A 25,972-nucleotide genomic window follows, 5' to 3' on the forward strand; every position below is an offset into this window, starting at 1 on the left:
ACTATATCAAGCCTGGGCTTTTACATTATAATAATATTATTGAAATTTATGAAGATACATTTACAAATTACGAAACAAGAAATAAAACTGTATTTAAAAGAAAAAAATAAATTTATAGTTTACGTTTCGAACTGCAACGAGATGGATGTATTGCTTTCCTTTGTCGTGATATTTTTCTTTTGATGGTGACGTTGTTTACAATTATATGAATGGTTCCACGGCGGAAGTAATAGTACCAAGTTTTGATGAAAAGTTTAATAATATACAGAGCGTTTGGAAACAGCACTCGAAAACTTTGGGAAGTGAATGTTCACACGAAAACATGGAACAAAACTACATAGAGCAACATTTTGGAGCTATGGTGCACATTTTGTTCAGTATTATATTAAATAGGTAAAAACTACAGAACAAAATATCAGATCAAGGACAGAGAAAAGAACATAGTGCTTATTTTGAGCATATATCCCATTAATATACAAGTTTATCTGGACTATATGTCAGATTTCTGCTCTAATCTATCATATTTCGTTCCAATAATACCTCATGACTCTCCTTCTATACTTCTAGACTACTTCTGTACGGATACATTTGTGAAATATAAGCTCAAAATAAGCATTATGTTCATTTACCCGATGTTGATCGAACATATTGTTCTGTCCCTTAATTTTGTAGTTCTGACCCCTTTTCGACGGGCTTAGCTCTAAAACGACGCGCTTCGTCTATATTTGCGTAAGGATTCATCATCCAAAGTTTATTACTATATACACCCTGTATTTACAAAAGGCATTCAAATTAAATCATAACTTATTTTTAAATATATACAAAATTGATTCTCATGTGGCGATAACACAATCAGTTTTAAGTAACAAGTATATTCTATTATTGATAGGCAACGCATATAGCACAGGCTAATCAAAATACGGGTAATTAAGTTGGCAGACAACAATGTTAGTGCGTGTATGGAACAAAGTGCATAAGTTTCCTACGATCGAAAGTGTAAAACCCGGGAATATCTACAGAAGACTTCATCACAATAAGGTGATGAGACACTCAGCTGCAGAAAGACATTTGAGTGATGTAAACGTTTCAAGGATGGCACAAACGCCCGTCAGTAGCGATCGTGACTGTGGTGGTTCCCAGCCTCTCTGAACATTAAGCGTGTGGAAAGACGATACTAGATAACCGATGGAAAAACTGTTGTGAGTCGTACAAAAGACAATTATTTATCTTGTGACGCAATCAATTAGGATCACATGCATTTTCGAAGGCACAAATTGTGTACTAACCCATCTTTCTGCTTTGCCTGAAACACAAAAATTAAGATCTACACTTCGTTAAAGGAGCGCGTTGATGGGAAAGGTCATGATTTTCTGGAACTTATCATTACGTTTCCTGATTACAAAATATTATATATATATGAAAGTTCGAAAGAAAGTCATTTCAACACCTCGATAGACTACAAATCCTGGAATGCTTAAAGATTTACATACCTTCAATATAATTCCCAGTCATATATACGACCCACTACTGCACTGTTGGAATTCGCGGGATGCCAACAGCAGTTCCGTTTTTATTGGTGTTCGCAACAGAATGCCTTGTCATACAGAATGAGTCTCTGGTGTGAATGTCGTGTTCTCTAAATGGATCCTTCAGTGGACAAGGGAAGTTCCGGAGAAAGCTCTCGCCTGCAGAGAAACTAAGCATGCCTTTTAAAAAAAATCATGCTGTACGGTTGAGAACTTTTAGAGAGATTCAACATTAAATGCACGATTGCCCATTTTAGTAACCTGACGGTCTGAATTTGCTACTGCTTGATCACTGGGGTCCATTCACAGACAAATTGTCAATTGCAAGTTGGATGAGGAATAGCAAAGACGTAATGGTTGAGAACATACCAAAGAACTGCACAAGATTTGTACAATAATTTGCTGTGTTTGAATTCCGACCAAACAAAGATTATGGCAGAAGATTTGTACAGAGTATGAAACTTCTTCATCACGACATTATGATGTACCAAGGACAAAATCAAACAAAGTTCGTGTCCATGCTAATGAATCAGAGTTGATCACCGAGATATATTAGATCGTTTCAGTTTCTGATCCACATTTCAGGTTACCAAACAAATTATTTTCCTTTTGAATTACATGTAGAATTTACTTTTCGCTTTGGTTATGTGAACTGTTCCCTTGACAGATGCAACGCAATTGCACATGTAAAATGTTCATGGTGCAAGGAAGTCTTTTGCCTGCGTCATTTTTATCATAGAACAGAAGAACAAAAGTTATTATTTTTCATATTTAACCTGTCATTATTGGGAACAGTATAATGACTAATTTTAACTAACAAACCTGTTAGCTATTGAAAAATAGGTTTTCTTTCTGTTACCTCCGATAGAGCTCAGTTCGTATGTCAATAATCGTTGCTAATAATGTACTTAACGTGCTTAAATGCGCATGTACTCATCTTTTCATATAAACTTCCAAGTTGAATCTCTTGAGCAGTTCTCAACCGTAACTAAATTTTATTAGCTTGTAATCAGAATGAATTGTTTTTTCAAATAGTATGCTTAGTTCCTCAGCAGGTGTGTGTTTTCTCCCAAACTTTCCTTGTGAGTTCAGAGATTGGAGTCACTGGGGCTTGCATCTGGAGAGTATGGGAATGTTCATAACTTTCCATTCCTGCTGTTGGAGCAAGTCTCCTATAAGAAAATTATGACAATCGACATTCTCATGCAGCATTGTAACTGTAATTGTAACGTAAGCAACGTAATTGTAACTGTCGCCGTGTTCTTAGCAAAGTAAGAGAAAGATAGTGTTCTAAGAATCGGGTGTACTACGCTGCATTCACTGTCTGCTAGAATCTCATGATGGAGTAGAACACTCTCCACATCATAATCTACTATCAATATTACTTTCGGATTTCGAAGTTTTCGGTGATCGTTTTCTTTCTTAACTGGGGTACGAAACATTGCATTATTCATTGAAGTGTCGTTTCAATTATGGCTCATATGAGCACACCAAGGTTTCGTCTATGCAGATGATACTATCTAGAAAGGAGTTTACTCCATGTTTAACACACCAAATGTCCCTTTCAAGAGCGTAATGTGTCCACTTTTAAACCTCGGAAAGGTGATGAGGCATCCCTCCCGTTTCGCCGACGGACCACATCAATATTTGTTTATGCACGCTGCTCGAACTATGAAAATATTGACGTGAGGCATACCAATTCCACACCAACGTTTCGCAGTTATGTCTTTGTGGGCACGCACTACACGAGAAACACTGGATGCGGTGAATACCACTACATTTCTACTATACATACTGAAAACAGCAACGCTCAAGATAGTTACCAGTGTTTCTTTCCCAGTTATTGTGTACGTATAGGTATAGTTTCTTAAAAGTCTTACAGGAATTTAGCGCCCCGTTACTTTCAAAGTAATCGCAAGAATCATATTTAACCGAAATGAAGTTTGTTGCAAAAGAGAAATTTCAAAATTTTATTCTTCTATACTGCCGAGTACGGAGATCATATGACAGCAGGAGAACACGTAACTTCAAGATGGGTTCAATTCAGGAACATTTGCTGTGTGTGTTACGCTCTGTTGACTTAGACTCTTGATTTTTGATGGGTTGCAGATCTCGAACAACGTTTGAAGAATGTGGGTATGTATGTGTATGTATTGAGAAAGATTATTTGTCTCTCGCAAAAAGACTAAAGCATTAGCTTTTTTGGTTTTTTCAACTGCTGATCTCAGCTGTTTTTCCCTATGATATGAACATGTTTCATTAGATTGAAAACAAAATGTACATAATTCTTGTTCATGAGTTATTTCGTTTTGGAAGTAGATATCTGTATTATTTTCGTATTTTAATCTTGTTTCTCCAAACCGTATGGAACACGAAGAATATTTTCTAAATCATGACTCAAGAATAATATCAACAAACGCGTCACGAAATTATTGAAGGTCTCATTTTGCAAATTTTTGTTCTCGTTTAATTCAGGACCTTCAACAGGAGTGAAGTAACAACACACATATGTATCTGAGATGCAAAATTGATCTGAGAAAGTAAAGCTTGCTATCACAGTCACCATATATATTTTGCCTAATGTAGATTAAACCGTTTCTTGCTAATTCGATCGAGAAGTATAGGAAGTACGTTTTACCTGTTGATATTAAGTGAATCCCCTTGTTTCTATTTGACAGGGACATGACCGATTGTAAACATGTTTCTGTAAATCTACCTATTCACACTAAGGTCACAATCAATACGCAAAATTTTGCTTACATTTTCTCTCTTTGTAAATTAAATCTCATATGATCTTAGAAAAAAATAAATTGACAAAGAAAGGCAAATTGAGCGCATAATAGCATCGCTTCTTTGCCTCAGTAGCTTTGCCGAAATATACTCAATATTTTCAACTACTTGAAATATATAGTTTCTCTTTTTTTAACTGGAAGAATATGTTTACGGAAAATATTTGAAAGGTATATTTGAATCTTCTTTTCTTCTTAAGGATACGTATTTAAATGAAAGTGTAATATTATTTTTTTTTTAAAAAAAAAAGCTCAGTTCATCCCCAGTGGTATGTTAAAAATGCATTTCAGATGATAAAGCCGATATTCTTTGCGAAAATAAAAATAACTCCCTTCCCGAATAAGAGTAGGCATTTTAATGATAAGTGACATGATAAAAACTCGTCCCAAGCCAAATGTTTCAAAATTTATTTCAAATGGTTCAGCGGCCATCCCTCGATGCGATCACCAACAAGAACACTTTCATTTCTATTTATGTAGATTAAGTATTTTAGCCAACCATTCAGTAGCTCCAAATATTCGAGAAAATGAAAATGGATTTTGAACTGAAATACAACTTAACCTTTCACGTCTTCCGTTTATTGAAAGATATTTGAAGTACAAACTCACGGAAAGAAAATAAAATGTCCCCAATAAACTTGAGTATGATGGGATTGACCCACGATTCGCTTTTAGGCATTCAGTCTTCATCCAACAACGTTCTAAAATCCCTGCTTTTATTCATAATATTGGAGTACTAGTAATTACGTCTTAATGCTTAAGCCACAGTATGTTTCTCATAGATCCATAGCTATGGATAATATTTAGCGGTACATAGAAAATGCGGTGAAAGGAAAATGGTGGGGAACAGAGTCGGTCTGCCGTCGATGGATGGTTTCTGCATCAATACGAAAAGGTTGTTGGGAGTTAAGGTGCGTTTTCAATTGTAGCGTTGCCCTGTGCTTGTCAGGAATGACAGAACACTGGTGATGCTGATGATGCTGATTTTTCAAGAACATATTTTAAACTACCATAGAATTATTGTCTGCGTGGTGTCATAGTTTTGTAGTCTACTCAAAAATGAACATACTCGAGTCAATTTCAGGACAATTTGTCATTTACTGCAAGCAACACGATGGGTATTACGTGAAATCAAAACAAAAACATTCTCTCGTGTTTAGCCCTTTCAGCCCTGATTTTGTCGGTCTCCAATTTTATTTTTATTTTGTTTTATTATTCTTTTTGACTTAACAAATAAAGTACAACGTCAATTTGTTTGGGGATGTCATATTAAGAGAATTATGGATGAAACATTCTGCGTGCACTAGGGTTGAAATACGTATGTAAAATACAAAATTGCATTAATCCAAAAGATCATAGTGATCTACATAGTTTAGAAACTCAAAACACATCACTAAAGCAGAAGGGGACTTATTGCGAATAGTTTGTTAAGTTAAGAATAAAACAGTCTACGTGGCTGAGCTTCATCCATTTGATAGCCCCTGCAAGTGCCCTACAAGAAATGTGCGTAGCTTCCTGACAACAGATGAAAGCACCAGAGAAAAAGCGGAAAGTAATTTAGACAAGTTCAAAGAATACTGACATGGAAACCCAGCCACTTCGAATCCTCCATAATAATTATATTAATCTGAAAACCTAATGTACACAAATGATACCACCAGGTCTGAAAGGTTATAAACAAATTGCTGATATTTATACATTTCCAATATCAAAGCCATTAAATTTTAAAACAAAGCACAATATAATCATAGATAGGCCTATGGGATTTTGAGCACTGAACTTGTGTTTGAATTGTGAACCAACGGATCTTGGTTGTAATTATATAAACTCCCGCCAGATGGCAGTAGCTTTCATTTTTATATTGAAAGGAACAGCTAATTCTGGAAGTGGTGTTGCAAGGCACAGAAATATCATCGTTTAATAGGAATATCTTGAACAAACAAACAAACAAACAAAACTCTTCCTTTTCAGTTTCCACTTTCTAATGATTGAATCTATTTTTTAAAATGGTTAAAAATGCCTTACATTTTACAGTCACGATTGAATTCATTTCCTCTTATTACTTATTATTCAAAATCGTCTAAAGTTTTGTACTGCTCTTTGTCTCAAACTTAAAAGCAAATGCACTTAATTCACATCACCTATTTTGAATTTATTAAAAGAATTGTTATAAGTTACTTGATATGAGCATAATTGTACAAAACTCTTCCAACATAACTATTTCGTTCACGAACTCATTCGCATATCGTAACGAATTTGATTATGCATAAGTACAATTAAACTTTAAGTTATAATGTCTCAATGTCTGTTTGCTGAGGTGGGGAATCACCAAGAATTCTTATCCAAAGAATCAGTTCAAAGAAATTTAAGCTATGGAAACTAAGTATGATTACCAACGTGAGAAAAACAAAATTTACTGCCCACCCTTTCTACCAGCGATGTTTAAAATTCACATGTCGTTAGATAATATTAAGTGTCTCGTTAAGGGGATACAACATTTCACCAGCGAGATCATGCTTTATGATACTGTAATTGAATCACTCATTTAGCTTAACGAGTCTTTAATATTTTATTGAATTCTAAGGTTAAACATTTGCTGAGAAATGTTCATGTTAAAGGGCTTAAATGTAATCAACAACACTTGCAAATCACAACGTTATTTAATTTAATGACGGAGCTGGATACGATTTCCAATTCATGGCTCTTGCAAGCGAGAGCTACGTACCTGCCTTGCTCATGGTTACGATATTTTTTAGATTTGCATATGTCATTAAAAGCAGTCTATAACATGCTAAACTGGCCTTATTCAAATAGATACATTTCAGAAAGGAAGAAGATATCTTCCAATGCAAGCAATGGATTTCAAGACTATTGAATATTAGAGCAATTCTGTGAACTATCTAGGAATAGGAATACAGACACTTTGATCAACTCGAATATGTCATCAGATAGATAACTACAAGACCGCGCATATGTCATGCTTTTAATTAGGATAAAGCGAGTTATCCATTATATACTCAATTGGATTGGATTGGATTTTAGTTTAGCCTCCCTTGTTTCACCGAGACTACACAAGACGTTGTTCTACAGTTTAACGTGGGCTTCAAACCTCGCGAGCTCTTGCGGAAAATTGAATCCAGGTTTTCCGCATTGAAGACTGTACGCTAACCATATAGGTAGGAGAGAACTCACATAGACTCAAATGCAGAAACAATACCGTTGGTAAGAGCAAACCCTGCTTGTTTCAAAATAACACGAATAAGAAAAAATACTGTGCTTTATTTTGGAACATTTTGTCTAAAACATCTAGCTAGCCTTTTTGTTAGAAAGTTAGCTAGACTGCAAATTTAAAAAGCATGAGCTGTGGTAACGTGATGGAAGAGAGGAAGCTCTTTTAACGTCACAGACAGAAAGAATCTATTTTATATTTCAAATATAGAGGTAATATGATTACATTATCGAAGTCATCAGATCATTCTCTTTTTTTATCTTGCCATTGCTGAAGGCACAGTGACTCGGGGGTAGAGCGCTCATCTCTAATGCAAAGGGTTCGTTCTTCGACTCCAGGCCATTTGAGTTCGTGGTGGACAACATCGTGTCTATTGATTTTCTTGTGTTCCTCCCGTTTCCTACCACATTTCAATTCCACCAATCCTCTCACAATCATTCGCTTTTGTCAATCATTCATCTCCTTTGGCCTACATGACATAACGTAGCACGTAAGAACGTAGATTTCACTTCTTGTCATTGTCGATCAAAAAATAAACCTATAGGTTCTTTCTTTAGATATCAATTACAGATGAATATATGCTTTTGGGTCTGGAACTGAACTTGGATAATACATAAAGGCAAACAATTTTACGGAAATTCGCATTTAGAGGGAAAATGTGTGAAACAAAATTTCAATTACACGCCGGAAGTAAATGAAATGAAATCTTTGAGTTTTACATCCCACGGTTATGCCGATTAGGCTAAAGGAGACGATGATGATGAGTAATGAATGAAGTGGTGGAATGAAGAAAGTGGGAGGAAACGGGAGAACCCAGAGAAACCCACGCACACGGTGTTTGTCCACCACAAAGTTTACTTGGCAGGGGCTGGGATCGAACTCGGGACCCCAAGCACCAGAGATGAACGCTCTACCACTGAGCCACCGCGGTCCAACACGCCGGAAGGTATCTTGCAAATGTTTACTCGATGAAAATAGGAAATCTGTATAGACTATTGGCATCAAATCCGATCCTTTCAAAATTAAGAAACTACACAAATATTTAAATGTCACGCAGATAAAAAGAAGTTATTTTCAAACGATGTGCTTTATATTATAAATGTAAATAAAAAGCATGTTTTAAGGGAAAAAAATAAATCTACTCTTATTATCTGAAGAAATTAGTAATTTCCTTTGAGTAAGTTTATTTTACGCAAATATACGAGTACTAGAGAGTGACAGAAGCAAAATGGTTCTAGCTTAGGTAATATTCTAAAACAGAGTCGGCAGAAAACGTATCTACATGGCTCCTTCCAACCCTTTAGCTACGTCACAAGGGAGATACGTCATCGATTTTCTACGCTGGAAAGTGACACAGAGAGAGGAACGTAAGGAAAAGGGACACGTCACGAGTAAGTACATGTTATTTTATATTAATCCCTCTGGAGGAAAGGAATGAAACTTAACGCAGCACTCCAGTTGAAGAGCGGAGTGCAAATGATAAAGTCTACCGTACAGAACGAATAGTTAAATACTTATTTAAAATAATAATTCAATTTGAGATGCGAGTGCTCCCTTTGCGTATAAGAGTGCATTTATCTTAATGCACGAAATATTATAATTTATTTAAATGGAAAGAATGGAAAATGCTAAATTAACATCTCAAGTTTTTTTTTTACACAGTTAATAGATTTTCATTTCATTTGTAAGTTAAAAATAATGTAGATAGAAAATACATTGTCACATCTGTTGAAAATAATGATTAATAATTATAACACCAAAGTATGTGGACTGTAGGATTACCGACTGTGAATTCAGATATCTGTATTGACATTTTTTGCCACACGCTTTGTGCTTTTGAGAGTAACTTCTAATGTTTGCTTCGATAAATAATAACGTTATTCTGAAGTTTTCTGTTTGGTTTCAGCACAAAGACAATATGGGACGTTTTGTTTTCCTCCTGGAATTTAAGCCTACACCCTGCGTACTAACGGCGCGTGTGCTAGCTATTAGACCAGCAATGAGAATCATTACTCTGATGTGAACTCTTCTATCTCTATATGAAACTTAGATTCACTTCTTATATGTTCGTTTTATATTTCGTTATATTCTCACAATTCCAGATTCAAATATAAACCATTAACATTCATGACAAGATTCATGAACTTTTATTTCTGACTAACCGTATCTTTAAGGAGTAGTTGAAAAAAAAACTTTTATCGCATAACAATATAATTGTGAACTAACACGTAAAGCTCACCAGAGAACAAGTAACGACTACATTTCCAAATGCCCCCTGTCCAGTGTTAAAAATAGAGAATGTGTCAAAGTTCGTCAGTAAATACTTATTCACTGCTTCTAGTAAAGACACTAAATGACTGGTCTATTTCCTTGCTATATTATAAAGGATCGTGTTAAAAGCCTTCAGAAACTTCTGTAATATTATGACTTTAATAATTATTTTTATATTACTTTTTTAGTGATGCATTCACTTATGCGATTGCTTACTTCAAACTTTCTCAGCTCAATTTTGCACGCTTCAAATGGGGACATATTATACTACTAACTATTTTAACTACGTCGTTTTACTATAAATCTATGCCAATTTCACAAAGTTAGTAATGAGTAATTTGTTGCCTGGAGGATAGGCAACCCAACAAACAATTTGTATGTTAGGTTGCATATCATGACCCAGCGTTTCACCTCAGAGCACATGGATGTCTTTTCGTACATCTACAAAAATGCTTTACATAACATTCTGCTGTGTTGTTCTCACCCGCGCACATATGATATTTCCTAGACGTTAGTTAGATCTTAACATGTTTGTACGAATACAACAAAACATTTTTCTCTCAATCTACAGAATAATCTACTTTTCATTGTCTTCTTGCAAACAATAATTAATCCATTTATATGACCGATTTTGAATATGCATTCTCAACTCCAGGTATTTGAAAGCGGCAGTTCTTAAACAATGTGATTTCAAGGACCCCTTTGACATGATGTGTACTTTGCCTGACCGCAACTATTTCTTCAATAGAATGTAAGAAAATATTTTGATTACTGAAGAGGTAATTACATTCTTAATGAGAACAACAGTAAAAGGTCTAATATTAGATATAGTCAACATCTTGGTTCGATTCAAGAATGAAGCTTTTTTATTTTATTTTATTTGCGGGTTTCTCAAAGGAAAGATACTGCTATAAATTTGGTGCAGCGTAGGTTCAAGATAGAAACCAATATTTTAATAAGAATAAATGCATTTCCGCGTCTGTCTCAAGATATTACAGTTGTAGAAGCCTCCAAAAGTTGTTTGTTCTTTGATGTTTTTGATAGTGTAGCGTCGTTAGTTTGCAACACTGCATAACAAGCGTGATAGTTTAAATTTTCGTTTAATAACATAGATATAAAATATGTAACAACTTGGCGAAGTGCTATTTCAGAAAATACAGCTTTGTTGGGCTGGCAACATTGTTCATATGGTTGTATTGCAGTGTATGTCAAACAATGCGTGTCGATATATGCATGTTACGAAATTTTAGCGTTTTGTGTTTTTTAGTTTACGAATTACAAGGGCGTATCAAGGTAAATGGTCCACCCTATATATATACACCTGGAGTGAAACTATAAACTCCCATATGCTTACGTCGCGAGCTAAAAGTTAAAAAGAAATTGAAGTGTAAATTATAATGAGGTAAAATGGAATTAGAAAGTGAGTGACTATGACATTTTAAAAGATTGTCCTTTTTCATATCGTCCCTTTGTTTGCAAAGTGTCGTATCTCAATAAAATTGATTCTGAGTTAAGACCAGCCCCGAATTCCCCTTTAGGAGCACTATAATTCTCTTCAATAGCCGTATCTAAATTCCTAAATATAACTGTGGAATAAGCAATTTGATGCTCGTCGTATCTCAATTGTAGAGAATTATTTTTTTTTTCTCGAACTGCCGTAACTCAAGATACGATTGTTTGCAAGTAAAAAATAAGATGAGTTTCTATTGTTCACACAGAGTTGTATCTCAAAGGACTTTCTATTTGTGTATCTGTGTGTGTGTGTGTGTGTGTGTGTGTGTGTGTTCACTTTAACGTGTAATTTGTTTTAATATATTGTTTAAGGAAGCAGAAAATATTTATGTGCCTTCACAACTGGTCCCTGTGATCAAGCTAGTTCGTAGAAAGTAGCCTTCTAAGGTTGTGGAACTACAGCATATTGACTTCCTCAACTTCAAGCAGCTCTCCAAAGAACTTAGAATTTTACAAATTCGAGAATCAGAGCGAAGTAATGCAAAAGACGTAAACTGGAAGAACATGATGGTAATAAGAGTTTTGAAGAGGTCACCGACAACCAGCGACGCAACTAGGCTAATCATCGCCAGGCACAAGAACTCGCCTTAGCGCCTACCCTCTGACCAACCAAACCAAAACACTCCTCAACTACACATGCTATTGGCATCACGCAGTAATTCTCCTATTCCATTTTTTCTTCAAGTGGTAAAACTTGATTTCAAAATTGCAATACACAATTTAATTTTTAGTACAAGATAAAACATCAAAGTAATTAGTAGTTGATTGGCAAACAATATAAGAGTAGCATGCTTGACACATTCTAATAGTCTTATCATAGTCACTGCAAACCACAATGTTTCTGGAAATATATCCGGATGTGCATATGTGTAGAATGAATCAGCAGTCTATTGATTTAGAACATAATATTTAATTATGACAAACAGTCAAGCTGTTGTCTCAACTATTATACTCGGGTATTTTGCAAATTTCTTAAATAGAATAAGTTAAATGAAAACATAAAAAGCTGGAACTAGAATTTAACTTTACGGGCTCTTTTGGATGCAGAAAGCTTTACAATGTCCTCAAAAGATAGCTTTGAAGCTAATTTATGCTCTATAGATATGATCCTAAGTTTGGAGAGTCGTTGTTGTCCTTTTTATGTTTCTGAAGTATTTTTTAATGATCTTTAGTTTGCTAAATTTCCTTCCCTTGCCTTATAGTGAAAATAAATATTTCTCCAGTTTTGGGCCACGCAATCCGGCGTCTGTGGCATAAGCCCCGTTTTCCCCTCCCCCTTAGATACATCACTGCCGACAACTGTTTTCTATAAAACCAAAAACCTACAATTAGACTACAATGAACTTCAAGTTAAGCCCCTCAAGAAGAACGTAAAAGATTTTAAGGTCGGAAAGTTTAACTTGGGAAAGCTGAAAGTCGCCCAAGACAAATACGGAAACATAATATATCTGATCAATGGACCTACCTCTGCCATACAAATGTCTGAGCACCAGCAATTTTACTTGCACCTCGACCATTAGGACGATTTCAAATAAAAACGATTTTGTTTCTTTTTGTAATTTTGTTAAATTCAGGACTGTTTTTGGCACTTACTTTATGGATATGGTTCAGTAATTTTTAATATTGCATGGAAGTGCTATTAACTGTACTCATTTAAGTTAGGATAGCTTTTTTTTTTAATTTCATTATTTAGACGCTGTCTTGAATTTTATTTTTCCTGCATACAGCTTCATATTCACTTCATAGTGTATAGTATTAATTTCATACCACATTGTTTCCTTTTTTGGTGAAACTTCATAAGCGTTATTAGTTGGTTCTTTTACTATTAATTTCATAAACATACTTAATTAATTAACGAAAGAAACAAAACTTTTGGTTCTATCGTTTATTTATATATTTTATAACTTATCCATATCAAAGATGAATACAGCAACTTAGATGTACGCAAATGGACAAATTTACAGTTTTCCCACTTCAATTTACATTATTCCTATATCTTAAGAACTATGCACAGTGACGTAACTCATTCATAAAACAAACATTTTTTTGCAAAGTGACGTATCTCAAATATTTAATTTAACATCTGGTGCCACGTTAATGACCTGTACGATAAATAAGAGGTAATTAACGAAAGTGAATGATTATGGAAGAACTGGTGGAATGAAAATATGGATGGAAACCGGAAAATCCCGATAAAAATCACAGATGGGAAATCCATTACAAGCTCACTTGGTCTGGAATTGAACCAGGTTCCCTCGTACCAGGGGTGAGCATTCTACCACCGAGTTAACGTCCTTTACCACGTTTTGTAAAAATATTGCGTTCTGTATATATATATATATATATATAAACAAATCAACGTACTCTGGTGTCGATCTTTAAATCAAGCAAAAAATATAATTACTTTTTAGATTGGTTTATTTCTAGTAATTAATTTTATTATCTAGGCAGTATTATATCTTCCGTTATGATCTACATGCACGTTCCTCTACTCGGAAACGGATAGTAGCACGAAAATCATTTGTCCGAATATACGCCATGGATGTATATGCACTAATACCTAGCACTTTCTTTTGTCTGTAGCTTTGAACCAAATTAATCGGTTTGGGTACGGATTTCCGACAAATGTCAAGGATAAGATTCTTTTAATATAAAAAAATCCGTATTGCAATATAAATTCTGAAAATACAGACAAAAAATGGATGAGATATTAATGCATTTATAAGAGTAATAGTATAATAATAATGTACTAAATATTTGTTGTGTGCGACTTAGTGTGCATTGCTAATATACAATGTGCATGAATGTAGTGCATATAGTTATCTCATTGCCTACTGTGATGCTTATAAGTTTGTATTTGATGTAAGAAGCAAGAAACACCAACTTTCGAGTTATTTATGGAAATCTAAGTTTGTTGATGTGTTCATATGTGTAAGAAAGGAAATGTGTTATAATATATATTAAAAAGATACGTGGTATGAACACAAGGTCATGGAAAAATAAGTTAATGAATGTAGTTATAAACTGAATGTAGCCTGCTCCTGAATAAAGAGAATGTCCTTTAGATTTTTAAAACCAGGTGATATTCTTTTCAGTCATTAGTGATGCATGTTTGAGAAATAACGTTTCTCTTGTTCATATCGTAAACCCACCAATCAAAGGACATTGTATTGTGAAAATCTTGAAAAGTTCTAAATGTCTATTTAAATTACTAGGCATCGTCCACAACCACTACATATTTTCTAAAGTTCAACACGTTCAGTGATAGCACTTACATACTGTAACAAATGGCTATATAAATAGTTAAGTTCACTCACACTTACGGACACCAGCTGGACTAGAAACATACCTGGTAACGCTGACCACAACACCGGCCGCAACACGCCTGAAGTAAGCCCGGATGACTCGCAGCTGAGTGAGCTGGACTCGCTAGAGGTGAAGGTGACCCTGGTCGCTTCGGCTGTCCATTATATGGGACCTCCATTTCTACGAATTCTCGATCCTGAAACAAATATATATATATATTCTTATAGTTGGAGCTATCGCATAATATTTTAGTGGAAAACTGAACATAATAAGTAGAGCGGGAGGCCAATAGATATTAGATTTTTCGGAGGTTCCTAGGAAAGAATTGAAAAATATAAAATACTATTAGGTTGGTTAATATAATGAGGCGAACGTAAGTAATATACGACGTCTAATTTTTGATAGATTATAGTTTGGACATTTTTGTTGAAATCGGCTGAAATTTGGGCCCAGTCACAGAGCAGTCGAAAGTAAAAGCTTTCATATAAAAGGAATGTTTGTATCCTAAGGTCTCCGTGATCAACAATGAATGCAGATTTTAGTTTTCCCTTTAAAACTCGATCAGCTATAAATCTGCGCACCTTCAAGGAGTCAATATTTTAAAGCGGCTTATCGCTTAGAACAGTTGTGCGACTGCGGTAAAGGGACGGAGGAACTCAAGCAAATTCCACGGACTCTGTTGACAGTAACCATACGCTAAGAGTTATATGAATAGATATATATGGTCGAAATCGTCGATATAGGACTGAAACCCTTTAGTACGACACCAATAGTGCTATGAATACGCAATATGGATCGCTGATGACAGGAAGCGTGCGGTATGGTCGGATGAGTCAACGTTCACCTTATTTCAATCCACGATCGTGTTTATGTGTAGTAGACTCCAAAATAGCCGTAGTGTCTCCGCCTAACCATGAAATATAGGGTGACTTTGTAATGCTTAGGGCCACAATATCCTGGTTATCAGTGGGTCCTGTGCTGATCCTGTCCTTTTCTGTCCTTACTGGTTGCGTCAATGTTCGTGATCATGTTACCATTTTAAGGGATTATGTGTGTCCTATGGTCCAAATTTGTTTACGGGCAATGACGCTATATTGGGGGATGATGACAAGCCCACTCATTCATCTGGAGCATCTGAAGGAGGTTATAAAAGCATGGGATGAAGTGGAACACCTCCACTGGCCCGCCTAAGCCTCGGACTTCAACATAAATGATTCTCCAGTCCGTATTGGAGACATAACTTCAGCTAGATTAATGCATATATCTTTTCTCACGAAAGTGAGTGATACATTGCACGGGAAATTGTGTAATGTTTCTCTTGCTACTATTCACGATCTCTGTGATTCTATTTCATGTCACATCAGTTCTGTTCTGAGGAAAAAAGTTGGTTTAATACCATATTAATCTGAAAAGTTACATTTTATTTATATATCTCCATTAAATTGAGAAGTGAAATACTGTGTATGTGTCGAGAAAATTTTTACTACTGATAATTGAATTTCAGCTTCAGTATTCTATGCTGTTGATCTTAAAGATAATATTTAAAACATGAATAAACTCATACTTCCAATTGATTTGAAATGGTGGATTGAGAGACCTATGTTGTGCTTTGGGAAGGAAAAATGGTATGCATCAGAGGGTTAATTTTTGGATTAAAGATACACCATGAAAAATAGTAATTAAATTTATAAATTTTACTCACTTTAGCAAGACAATATATAATGAAACTAAAATTAGAAACTATGGGTAGCCTATATTTCAGTTAACTACCGATTGGACCCTAGTATTGTCCAATGATCAGACCTCGATGTCGGAACGTACTGAAGTTTTAAGGTAAAGACTAAAATCTAAATAAACATATGGAAGGGCCAATATTTCAACCGAACAAATATGTCGGCAACAACCAAATATTTCCTAATGTTTTGAGTACTGCCAAATTCTGACAAGACAGGGCTTTGGGAAGATATAAAGGGAAAACTGCAACTCAATTTTGACACTTTCTAATGTTATGAGGCAACATTTAAAGTAAAAGTTGGCTAATTTTCAGTGGACTATTGATTGAGTCTCTAAAAAGTGGATATAATATCGAAAAATTTGATTTGAGAAAAGATATTAGAAGATAAGGATTTCTTTTTTATTGGTCTACCAGGACATGGTCGACAATGAATTGTCAAACAGCGGAAAATGCATATCTCACTGCTTCAACTTGTTCCTTACGTTAACAATAACATCTCCAGAGAAACATATCTGAACCAGGTTATTAATCTGTTACACTAACTGAATCACTATTACATTGAATGTGTTACACAATCAGAATCTTTAGAAGTGTTGCGTGAACATTATATACAAATCGGTGAAAATGATTAGCCGTGTTTAAACTGAATGGAATGTAAAAATGCAGTACTCAGGATTGGCCGTAATAAACTGTAAAACTAAATTAAAATATAACCAACCAAATATTTCCATTAATTCGCAAAGAGAATGCTTAAGATGTAGTTATTGTTAATAAAATTGAAATGAAAAACTCACCTTCATATTTTATAGCATAAACAGCCGCCCAAGTATTGAATAACTGTATATTTTATAATGAAGAAGGGAACCGGTACGTCCTTTCCATATGATGCTTTTGTTGCGCATTTCAGCAATGCGTAAAATAAGAACAAGTTTGGACCTTAGACATTTGTGTAATATTGGAACATTTGTTTACTGGTTAGCATATTACGGAGTATGTTATCTCCACACACACACACACACACACACACACACACACACACACATATATATATATATATATATATATATATATATATATATATATATATATATATATATATATATATATATATATATATATATATATATACAGGGTGTTTGAAAAAGAACTCCTAGGTTTAAGTATAAATTTAATTGGGAAATGAATCAAAACTTACATCAATGAGTACATACCATGAAAGAGAATTCCTTCAAGTTTTGTTTAATGTTGGTAGAATTCAACGTAGGATCCATTTGTGGCCCTGCACACGTCGAGACGATATTCCACTTCTCGCCACGTATTCACCAACATTTCAGGTGTAACTGTCAAAACCGCCGCGATGATTCTTTCCCGTAAATGATTGATGTCTCCGATCTTTTCACTATACACAACATTTTTTATTTGGCTCCAAAAGAAAAAGTCCAGTGGGGTTAAGTCTGGGCTTCGTGGTGGCCAAGGTATTGGGCCAGCCCTGCCTATCCACCTTCCTGGAAATTGAGTGTCAAGAGCCGCACGCACATGGTTACTGTAATGAGGTGGGGTGCCATTTTGTTGGATAAAAACAAGTCCCTTTTCCGCCTCAATATCGTCCATTTGGGGAAAGACGTACTCTGTCAGCATGTCATAGTAAACGTCACCGTTTATTGTTTTTTCTACAAAAATGAAAGGACTAATCACACGATCTTCCATCAAACCGCACCAAACATTCAGTTTTAGAGAGTCGCGTTGATGCTGAATAACTTCATGCTCTGCCCCCCAAATTCTGCAGTTATGACGATTAACTGTTCCACTGACATGAAATGTAGCCTCATCAGAAAAGAGAATTTTTTTTTTTAATGACATCATCATCAATTCTGTGTAGAAATTCAGCAGGAAACTTATACCTTTCGATTTTATCAGTTGGTTTAATTTTATGTAACAGCTGTAATCTGTAGGCGCGCAACTTAAATCTTTTACGCACAAAGTCATACAAAGTATCTTTAGGCACTCCGCAATTGTAGACTACGTCTGGCCAATGACTTCTTCGTGCTCCGAACACAACAAATACGGATCTGTTCAACAACATCTTCAGAAGTTCTCGGTCTACCTGGTGATTTTGCTTTTAAAACACTACCAGTTTCCTTGAAAGACTTTAGCCAATGACGGATAGTTTTTGCTGCAGGTAGTTCACCACCATACTGACGTCTAAAATTATCTTGCACTGTTATAACTGAATCAGTTTTCACAAGCCAAATAACACACTGCGCTTTCTGTTGCGGAGTACACATTGTTGCTGAGTTGCTCTGCACTGCACGCCTGCCTGGACTGAACTGAGGAAACAGAGGGAAAAATAGCACTGGTGCCGTCTCAAGGTCAAGCAGGCCTGCCAACTGCAGGGGAGCCAAACTTGGAGAGTTGATTAATCAAACGCCACTAACTAGAATAGTGTATATCACTTTCGACAGATTCTAGGACACATTAAATCTAGGGAGTTCTTTTTCAAACACACTATATATATATATATATATATATATATATATATATATATATATATATATATATATATATATATATATATATATATATATATATATATATATATATATATATTCTCTTGTATAATAATACAAAACATGGCAATAAAATTCCGCGTAAGGCGTCAATGTTATATTGTTGTCCCCTATTTATTGAATAAAACATCTCTTATTACTATCCATTGGCATAAAGCACATAACAAGGGAACATAAAAGTAAAAAGGAACTGTGGATTCAATTATGCCACTTAGCAGTTGTTATCAAAAATACTTCCAGCAATAATAAAAATTCTGCGCATATTAGAGAAATTATAATGACTTCGATGTACTAAATGTAGTCAATTTAGCAATCTGCACAAGCAAATAAAATCATTGCTGAGGCATCGATATCAATATTATAGAACATTGGTTATCGCATCTACTATAGCTACTTTGGTACATCATGTGCTGCGTCTAAGAAAATCACATTACCTAAATGAAACTATTTTTATTTAGAATGAAATATTATCAATCTCCGAAACGTTTACTGAAAAAAAGTCCTACAGGTCTTTAGCTCTTTCCCCCAATCTCTCAAGTATGTCCACTAGGCAGTTAAAAATTTAGTAAACGTGAAATTGTTACTGAATATTTTGGCATTTCTGGTGTGACTGAGATTGCATTTGGAGTACATAATTCACAGAGCCATCCTTTTCTAAACAAAATGTTACTGCTAAACAAAATTTGTGACGTTACAAGATGCAACTATTTCAGAACATAAAACATATATCTTTATACCGAGAGGAAGGTATAAGATAACAGGATAGACCAGCACTTCACATATTATTTGGGAGTACAGAAATCCCTAAATAAGTACTCCCATGAATGAATTTGTTGTCATAGCACACAACAAAATATGCATACAGATCATTGCTACTTGACACAATGTGACTTTTTCGCAAAATATGTTTTGGAGTTTCGCAAAATATGAAATTTTCCCTCAGAAACCGTATGACCCGAATCATTTGCAACAGATAGTAAAAGGATCTCTACAAACTTTGCCAAGAAATGTACAACTATTCATTGTTGTTTTTTCAAAGAAATATATTCCACTTTTATTATCCTATACATACTATAAAAAGTAATACATTTCAAGTTAATGAAAATATACATTTCTTCAAAAGAGACACAGTAAGCGCTTTCATTTATATATAGTATTTTCACAGGTTGCAAATTATTGGAGTCATAAATAGTGCATTATGAATCACGTGAACTAAGAATCAACTGGGAACTCACCGTAGTTTTCTCCAAGCAACGCAGCAAATGATGATGTTGCAGTTCGAAAATATCCTCCTCTCGGTAATTTTCTTCCATATCAAGACCTGATTCTTGAGCGGCCATTCGAGCCTCAGCTGCCTTCTTCTTGCTGACAAAAGCTGCTCCTGAGGACGCCTTGGCGATACGGATTCGAGCAAGTCGTGCTTTCTGGAACAGAACATAGAAATATCTATTATTCCTAGTTCACACTGAACTAATTACAGAATATCATTAAGAAAATGAATCAGTTCAAAAATTCATTGTATTTGTATAAACTACATATAGGCCATATATACATTAAACGTGTTGTATACGTCCGTAATAGATGTATGGTTGCCGCACAGTACATTTAGTTATCAAACTAATAAAAACACCCACGTACTACAGTGTGCAATCTTTGTGAGCAAGTAACAGAAAACATTCATGTATTGCGACTCGCTTGTAGTTTTATGTTGGGATACAGTGAGCAGTGTGTAAATCGATGTAAGAGAATAAGTCAGATGTTGGTGGAGCAAAATGAAAGAGCATTACGATTTTCAAAGAGAGTAAACTGTGGATGCGTTTTTAGTTGGAGTGTGTCCAAGAACGTCAGACTGTCAGGTGTATTAAGAGCAACATAGTCGGAGGTGTTGGTGGCACGCAGAACTCATGACAAGGAATCTTCAGAGGAGAACAGTGGACGAAAGTTAAGAGTGATTGAGAGGGATCATCGAAGATTCATGAGATTTGTTACAGAAAAGTATAGAGCTAATACGATATCACTGACAGCAGGACCCGATTACCATATCTGGAACGACCTGTTTCTACAATCCCAGATCAAGGAAGGCTGCTTAATCTTAACATTTCCAGAAAGCTGCAATTTCGAAACCCACGCTCACCGTTGTCAAGGATGCAACAAAAATATAATATCAAAAACTTAAACACATATACTGGCCCTGATTGCAAATATGGTCCAGTGAGTCATCTTTCTCTTTGTTTTTAACATCAGGCTGGGTTAGTGTGTGCGAGCACCCAAGTATCATGCTGCGAACTACCTATTTCATACACTTAAACATGGCACCGGCTCTGTGTTGCTATATACAGTAATTTGGTGCTATTTCGGTGGTCCTATTATTACTATTAAAGGACAAATTACTGTGAGTGCTTATGTGGACATTTTTGTGATCAAATACATTCTACGGTGGAGATATTCAGCAGCAACAACGTAGTTTTTCAAAATAACAAAACACTAATACAAATAACCATACTTGTGGCTTGAGGAACATCAGGATTAATTTCATCACATCCTTTGGCCCGTTCAATCCCCCAACTTAAACATAACTGAACAACTATCATCAGTTTTATGGTAAGGAGTCTGGTGCAGTTCTCTTTCTACATCATCGCTGACGTAACTGTGTGTTGCTCTGTATTTAAAATGGTCCACTGTTCTTCTGAAAACAACCCCTGACTTAGATACTTGAATTCCACAATGCATATAAGCTGTAATACAGACTAAAAGTAATCTAATGCCGTATTACTTAGGTAATTTGCATTTTGTTTAGATGTTTCTGTTATTTTGACAATTATCTGTACCACATACGTCCTATACATCAAGTATAAAAATTGCATAACTGATATGAATTACTTTTAGCAGAAGGATATCTAAGCCACTGGTCTGACGAATGAGTATGCCAATACATTAATTCCAGCCTCCCTCTCGCAAGAGTTACTGTGTACTACTGAAGTACCGTTGAAAATTGTCTAAATCTACCTCTTATACGGTTTTTAAGCACTCTGTACTACATTAATTTGTTAAAACAAGGATCTCGAACACTAATAGAAAACAAAAGGTAAAAATAATTGGAGATTGATTGCTTAAATCGAATTAGTCCATCTTTCTTCTCAGGAATCGTAAAATAAAAAAAGTATCTTACATTATACTAACGTAAAATATTGTACACGTATTTACAGCTTCTACTGTTACCGAGGAAATAAACTTTTTTTAAATGTATATTTTGTCAAAAAAAAAATAAATAAATAAAAAATAAATATGAACATGCCCATTTTTTTGTAGAGTTTACGCTATGAATTCGAAACAAACACAGAAAGGAAAACATACTAAACTATATTTTAGTAAATTATGACCTACGCATCTATAGACGGAATCGCGACCAAAAGGAGTTTGCAGATACTGTCCATCTTAATTTTTCCTCCCCTGTAAATTATGTCAGATAAGCAAAAGCACGTTATACTCTACTATACTTTATAGTACTGCTTAAGACTCGCTTTTTGGCCATACTTCTATCCACAGATTACCCATAGAGATATTTTTCTCACATTTCAATTCAAAAATGTTTGAATAATACGGTTTTTGTAGAGATATTATGATTTCGAACAATCAGATAGAAGTTATTTTCTAGCAAAAAGGTTAATGTTTAACTAATTCTATGGCCTGCGGAACACACAGGTTCAATGCAGAATTTCCAGAACTTCTCATTGACTTCTGGCCAGTTTTTACTTTTTAATTCTATTTTTGCGGGATGCATCCTAATGTCCCTCATTTGAGCCTAGGTCTTCCTAATAGTCTTTTTCCGATTCGGTTTCCAGGTAAAATTTTGAACGTTTTTCTACTTCCTTCCATTCTGGCTACATGACCAGCCCACCTGAGCCTCCTAGACTTAATGACCCTAGGTACACCGTATAAATTATGCAGTTCCTCGTTACGACATTTCCACCATTCCCCATTTCTGTACCTCTTGAGTTCGAATATTCGCCTTACGGTTTCACTTTTAAATACTTTCAATTTTCGTTCCTTCTTTAAAGAAGCATCGTGTTTCGCAACTGTACAGTACAGCAGACATAATTATCGTTATATATATATATATATATATATCGTTATATCTTAACCTGTGGTGCGTCTAATCCCTAGTTTGATCCTTAGCAAAGTAAGTTTGTGGTGGACAACATCGTGTCCTTGGCTCTTCTCGAGATATTTCCCTTTCCTCCTACATTCTCATTCCACCATCTTTTCCATCAAATTCACTTGCCTTGATCATCCGTCTCCCTTTGCTTAAAGAGAATAACGTGGGACGTTCAACTCAATGATTACATTTCATTTTTAACTTTCAAATGCTTCGAAAGGATTAGCAAAGCCAATAGATCTTCTGCTGAATAATAGCACGAATTCATTGCTTTCGGTAGACATTTAATTTCTTATCAGATACAGTGTTAGTCTGTTGTTGATCCTAGATCTCTAGAAAATGTCTATAGCTACGTTTATATTTCATAAACCAATTTTTCATAAACAACTTCATACAGTGGTGTAAGTAATTTCTCCAGGAAACATCGAGAAGGAGTAGTTCAGAAACAACTCAATCGAATTTTATCCTATTTCATAAATAAATATTTCATTATTATTTCTATAATGTTGCATAAACCACTTTCATAAAAAAATATCCGCAAGGAGCAGTTTACTCTTGGGGTGATTTTTTTGGGGGGGGCAATTCTGTAAAACGTCACTTATGCTATTTTTTCGTTAATTTTTAAACGAATATTTAAATAATAACCCTAAGATACGATATAATTCATTTCTTATGAAGAAAATCTACAAGATGTATAAAGGTAACTGAGAAAGTTCTGTTGGTTTTTCTGGAGGTCTGTGTTCAATTTGCCCTCACACCGTGAGTTGAATGCGAATGGAGATAAAGCAAAAGTCATTATTGGCGTAAGTATATCCAACATACTACCCGGTTGTGGCAGTTCAGTTACACCGTGAACTTTCGTAAGGACAGAGTGAGCATGGGACCTTCACAAAGCGTCATAAGGGAGTGTATGCTGTACGAATTCAAACTTATGTCAAACGCCGCTGCAGCGGGAAGGAAGATAAGCCAGGCCTTTGGTGAGGGTGTCGTGATTACGTGGACAGTGGTTTAAGAAGCTTATGAACGGTGACGAAACACTCGAAGAGGCAACACGTGCAGGAAGACCAACACATGTACAAAATGAAGATCTTCAGCTAGCAATTGAACAACTGGGACTACAATTCAGTGTGAGTGGGGAAACATTCGGCAGCATCTCCATCAACTTTGGAAGCACTACAAGTAGGGTCGATGGGTCCCACATGATTTGACTCCGGGCCAGAAGGTAACGCCAGCTGACACCTGTGTTTCTTTGCTGTCTCGTCTGAAGGAGGGGAATGTTAACGCTTCTGAACAGGGTGTTGACACGTAATGATACATGGATCCAGTACGAAGCTCCACAGCGCCCTCATAATTGGTTAGCATCCCATGAACCGGTTCCAAAACAGCCGAAACCAGCACTGCACCAGAGGAAGGTTCTCCTGTGTGTTTCCTAAACTGCTCACGGCACCGTGCATCAGGAATTGTTACCAGCTGGTCAGAGCATCAGTGCAACTATGTACTGTCAGCAGTTGAGCCGTGTTCAAGAAAAACTCAAAAGTCCGGAGCCAGCACTTCTCAATCGCAAAGGGGTTCTTTCGCGATGGAAACCATGGCCTTCCAGAACATTGGCAGGAGGTCATCGATGCTGATGGGGACTATTTTTCATCTTTCAGGTACGCCTTAGGTGACATATTGATGTTCGAAGGTGGTGGGTGAAAAAGCGACAGAGCTTTCTTGGTTACCTTTATAATTTACTTTTGGGGATGAGTTTCCTTGCACAGTAAAAATGATTGTGTTAATTCAACTCAAATTTAACACAGGGCAGTGGTTCCAGCGTGACTGCCACTATGTGGTATTAATTCAACACAACCCCCGCGATGTTTGCGTTTAACACAGGTGATGTGTTACGTTTTTAACACAAAACTGGTGTTGAGCGGTGTTAAATTCGGATCTGTGTTAGTATTTTCGGTGTTGATTCGAAACCATGTCAGGGTCGGTAGTGTGGGGAAAAGTGTTGAGTGTTACTTGTGGCGGTATTGCACCAACACGAAGAAAATAACACAGTGTGTAGTGTTTTAACTATTTTGTGTTAATATTACACCATGTCAAATATTAATATAACAGAGTTCTGTGTTATTTTAACATCATTTTCTTATTATTTCAACACACAATCTGTCATAATTCAAGGTCAAAGCCGTTTAAGTAACACCGTTTTTGTGTTAATTTAACAATCCCTGTGTTAAAATTCAAAGTAAGACCATCAAATTAACACCGTTTTTGGTGTTAATTCGACTCCAATTCTGTGTTACTACGACACCTATTTCGGTGTTGAAATAACTCCGTGTGCGGTGTTGATGGAACCATTTCTCTGTGTTAGAAAAACTTGTGGTGTGCATGTTTACAATGACCGAAGATTCTACTTTTAAAATAAGAATAGTAAACTACAGAACACTTCATTTAGAAAATCTTCATACACTTTTTTGTAGTCCTCCCCAACATTTATTGTGAAGTATTTCTTGATGCTGCGAAACACAACCTTCATCTACATCTTGTTCAAGAATGATAGAAAACTTTTACCTATATCCTTATTAGTATGTTTGCCTCTTAATCGTGTTTCTACTGGTTTTCCGCCATTTTTGAAAACACAGTCCCCGATGTTGACTGGTGAACTCTAGTGCAGTGCAAAAGTGACACACTAATGCGGTATTCTTTCTCGCTGTTGACATATTTCTTCAGAAACATTATGTAAAACAATTGAGAACACATCACGCGGTTTGCATGTTGAAATTTTGCGAATACCTGGATTTGTTTAAGTATTTCTTTCTATTGTGTTTGACTGTAGCTTCAGTACATAAGCCTTTATAATTAGATGGCCAGTATATTTGGCAATCACGCAGAAAAC

At 35.5% G+C, this 25,972-nt stretch overlaps 1 protein-coding gene across 4 annotated transcripts in view; it reads right to left on the minus strand.

Annotated features, from left to right (window-relative positions):
• The window catches only part of Shal (Potassium voltage-gated channel protein Shal), a 404,769-nt gene that overhangs the window by 89,278 nt on the left and 289,519 nt on the right, over positions 1-25,972 (minus strand). For all 4 annotated transcript variants that reach the window (XM_081761845.1, XM_081761844.1, XM_081761846.1 and 1 more), the window contains exons 3-4: positions 20,171-20,359; positions 14,677-14,829 (exon numbers count right to left, since the gene is read on the minus strand). In XM_081761845.1, coding sequence (XP_081617971.1) covers positions 14,677-14,829; positions 20,171-20,359 — 342 coding nt within the window. The remainder of the gene's footprint in view (positions 1-14,676; positions 14,830-20,170; positions 20,360-25,972) is intronic.

The sequence above is a fragment of the Thermobia domestica genome, chromosome 6 (assembly GCF_964235325.1).
Source record: "Thermobia domestica chromosome 6, izTheDome1.hap1.1, whole genome shotgun sequence".
NCBI lineage: Eukaryota > Metazoa > Arthropoda > Insecta > Zygentoma > Lepismatidae > Thermobia > Thermobia domestica.